The sequence below is a fragment of the Octopus bimaculoides genome, chromosome 26 (genome assembly GCF_001194135.2).
Source record: "Octopus bimaculoides isolate UCB-OBI-ISO-001 chromosome 26, ASM119413v2, whole genome shotgun sequence".
NCBI lineage: Eukaryota > Metazoa > Mollusca > Cephalopoda > Octopoda > Octopodidae > Octopus > Octopus bimaculoides.
Window position 1 is genome coordinate 23,112,325 of NC_069006.1, and position 3,673 is coordinate 23,115,997.

General features: G+C 40.3%; 1 protein-coding gene across 3 annotated transcripts in view; it reads left to right on the forward strand.

Annotated features, from left to right (window-relative positions):
• The window catches only part of LOC106879162 (uncharacterized), a 40,245-nt gene that overhangs the window by 382 nt on the left and 36,190 nt on the right, over positions 1-3,673 (forward strand). For all 3 annotated transcript variants that reach the window (XM_014928607.2, XM_052977087.1, XM_052977089.1), the window contains exon 2: positions 1,389-1,565. In XM_014928607.2, the coding sequence (XP_014784093.1) occupies positions 1,389-1,565 (177 nt within the window). The remainder of the gene's footprint in view (positions 1-1,388; positions 1,566-3,673) is intronic.

Sequence of the window (3,673 nt, forward strand, 5' to 3'; positions counted from 1 at the left end):
GTTTGTCTGTCTCACTCTGTCTGTCTGTCTGTCTTTTTCTGACCCCCCCCTCTCTCTCTGACACCCACAGCCTATCTTTCTGTCTGCCTCCATCTCTAATTGCCTCTCTGTCTCATCAGTCTCTATGTCCATCTCTCTATTTATCAGCCTCTTCCTGTTTCTCTCTATCTGCCTAACCCTGCTGTTGTTTTTGTTGTTTAGTTCCTCATTAGCCTTCACTGAGCAGACATAAGATCAAATGGCTTTAAGCCATGTCTACATCATCCTTTACCCAAACATTCTGTATCTCAGACCACATTACCTAAAGAGCCCCCTTTTGAAAACTCTGTGTGTGTGTGTGTGTTTGCGCGCGCGCGCATGCGTGTGTGCGGTACATGGATATGTGTCGCATACATGTAAGAATGTTGTTATGAGGTGAGTGAGGGGTTAATTGATTTGGTCTAAAGAAGATTCTGTCCCTGATACTCTCCCAGGGTCTCATGGAGCACTCAGCCATTTGCATCTTAACTTCACGAGCAAGCTGTTCCATATGTGCTGTATGTGTGTGTTGTGTATATGACATCATTTTCATCATCATCATCATCATCATCATCATCATCTTCATCATTATTTAACATTCACTTTCCATGCTGGCATGAGAAGAATGGTTTGATGGGAAACTGGTGAATTGCAGGGCTGTGTTGGGCTCCAGTGTCATCTTTGGCATGGTTTCTATGGTTGGGCGCCCTTCCTTATGCCAACCTCTTTACAGAGGGTAACTGGATGCTTTTTTCCATACCTCTAGCACTAAGTAAGGTTGCCATGTAACTTACAAGACAAAAGAACAGGGGGAAAAAAGAAGAAGGACAAAGCTTCCATTACAAAAGGGAAGTATTTGGCAGGGGAAGGTGGAGGTAGGTGGTTGTATGCCAGGTGTTGAAAGAGGGAGGGACAAGCACCGGTATCTTGTTATAGAGAAGATGAAGGAGACAAGAAGATGGTAAAGCAAACTCTCAAGGAACAAGAAAGTGAACATAAGAGACTCAAGGACAATGGTTCATGGAAGGGAATGAGAGAGTGGACGCTTTCATATAAAATATCAATATATATTGTGTATGTGTTGTATGTATGTTTATATCATTATTCAAGTTTATTTCAAGATTTCTTACCAATAGAGAAAGAGCCAGTTTCTAACCGAGATGATATTGTTATTCTGCAGCAGTCTCACAGTTTTGAGAAACACCACCACAACCACCTCCACCAACACCGTTGTCACCATCACCACTACTCTCCCCACTACCCACTGCTGCTACTCCCCATCACCACCACTAACCCTACTTCCCTACCAAACTACTATTACTACTACCACTACCACTACTTCTGAAAAGTTAATGTCACTTCCATTGCAGTTTTGAGTGTTACCAGCCTACAATGTTTTCAGTGTTCCAGCTCAGCTCCTGGTTCCAAATGTGAAACGGGCGTCAAGGAATTTGCCAAGTACAATCATTCTAAATTTGCACAAAACTGTTCTGACTTCAATTTTAAAGGCAAAGTTTTCTGTGCCATTGAAACCGAATATATCAATAGTAAGAAAGATTTCTTTTTTTCAAGCCTGTTTGTTGCTGTTGTTATTGTTGTTGTTAGGTAAGAGAGCAATGCATGCCATCAAGGGGAATCTGGAGTACAAATATCTGAAGCCCAAAATACCCACCATGACTACCAGTCTGATAAGAGTACACCCAGCACATGCATCCCAACCATATGTGCATGACATGGTGATCTCATATCAAGATAGATAGCACATGACCTTGCAGGTGGGGCCCAGTTGGAATCTTCTTCAGGTTGAGTAGTGAATCATACTCTAAAGGTCCCTGAAAAAGGGCTGTTTAAGGATGATGAATGAAACACCCATGTTTCCAAGGGTAAATTATTCAAACCCCAAAGAATCCCTCTCAATGCATGGCTATGACACCCCCCCCCCACTATTCATGCTCGCACATATCGTCAGCCACTAAGGAACATGTTCAACTCATTAAGGTGAAGCAACTGACATGTAAATCAGAATATTTGTTGTAATCATCATCATCATCATCATCATTAATATTATCATTATCATTATTATTATTAAGGCAGTGATCTGGCAGAATCATTAGCACATCAGGCACTACATTGAGGGTTCAAATTCTGCTGAGGTCAACTTTACCTTTCATCCTTTTGAGGTCAATAAATTAAATACCTGTGAAATACTGGAGTTGGTGTAATCTGCTAGTCTCCTCCCCATAAATTTCAGGCCTTGTGCATATAGTAGAAAGGTTTATTATCATTATTATTATTATTATTATTATTATTATTATTATTATCATTATCATTATTATTAATATGAGCGAGATCGTTGCCAGTGCCCCTGGACTGGCTTGTGCGGGTGGCACATAAAAGACACCATTTCGAGCGTGGCCGTTTTCGTGCGGGTGACACGTAAAAGCACCCACTACACTCTCTGAGTGGTTGGCGTTAGGAAGGGCATCCAGCTGTAGAAACTCTGCCAAATCAGACTGGAGCCTGGTGTTGCCATCCGGTTTCACCAGTCCTCAGTCAAATCGTCCAACCCATGCTAGCATGGAAAGCGGACGTTAAACGATGATGATGATGATGATGATGATGATACTTCCGGTTGGAAGGTTAGAACAGCAATGGAAGCTTGACAGGTATTTTTGTTATCAAAACTACTGTTTTTGTTGATTTACACTTTCATTTGCATTTCATTTTATCAGTCCTGAAGGGATCAAAAGCTGAGTCAACGACGGTGGAATTTGAACTCAGAACACAGTGACCTGGAGAAAGTACTGCAATGTATTTTGTGAAACGCTTTGATTACTCAAGTAATAAATTGACCACAAATGGGAAGGAGATCACCGTGACTGTCTAGGAGAGGTAGAGAATGAGGTGCAAGGAAAAAGGGGACAAGAGAGATGGAGTTTAAATGAGAGGCTATTAGACCATAGAAATTGTTACCTGGCTAAAGATCAAACACTAAATGGCAATATGGATGAGTGACCCTAATGACCACAAGTGGTTTGGCATTACTAATGACCACAGATTCATCCTCAATATAATATTGATTTCAAATTTTTCCACAAGGCCAGCAATTTCAGGGGAGAAGGTAAGTTGATTACATCAACCCCATTGCTCATCTTGTACTTAGTTTATTGATCCCAAAAAGGTGGAAGGCAGAGTTAACCTCAGCAAAATTTGAACTCAGAACATAAAGACAGACAAGTATTTTACCTGGATTCTGCCAGCTTGCCAACCTCATTCACAGTAATGATTGTGAACTAACAATTCCTTGTAATTAACAAAAATTATAATTAACTTATCAACACTTTTAAAACATTCTTCTTTTTTTTATCTCTTAGGTAAGAGTTCATATTTGATTAGGGAATGTTCAGATGGAGAAACTTTCACCTTCAATAGGAACTTGGATAATTTCCAGAAATTAAAATACCTTAATCCTGAAAAAAACACAACACTATGTACCTATCGCAATGGCATATTGTGTTTGACAACATGTGAAACAGATTTTTGCAATGGTCCTCAAAGTATGGCTGTGATACATTCACACATACCTGCATTGGTCATTACCTTAGCAATAGGCGTTTTGGCTTTGTTGCCGTCATACTAAAGGAAAATATTCAAA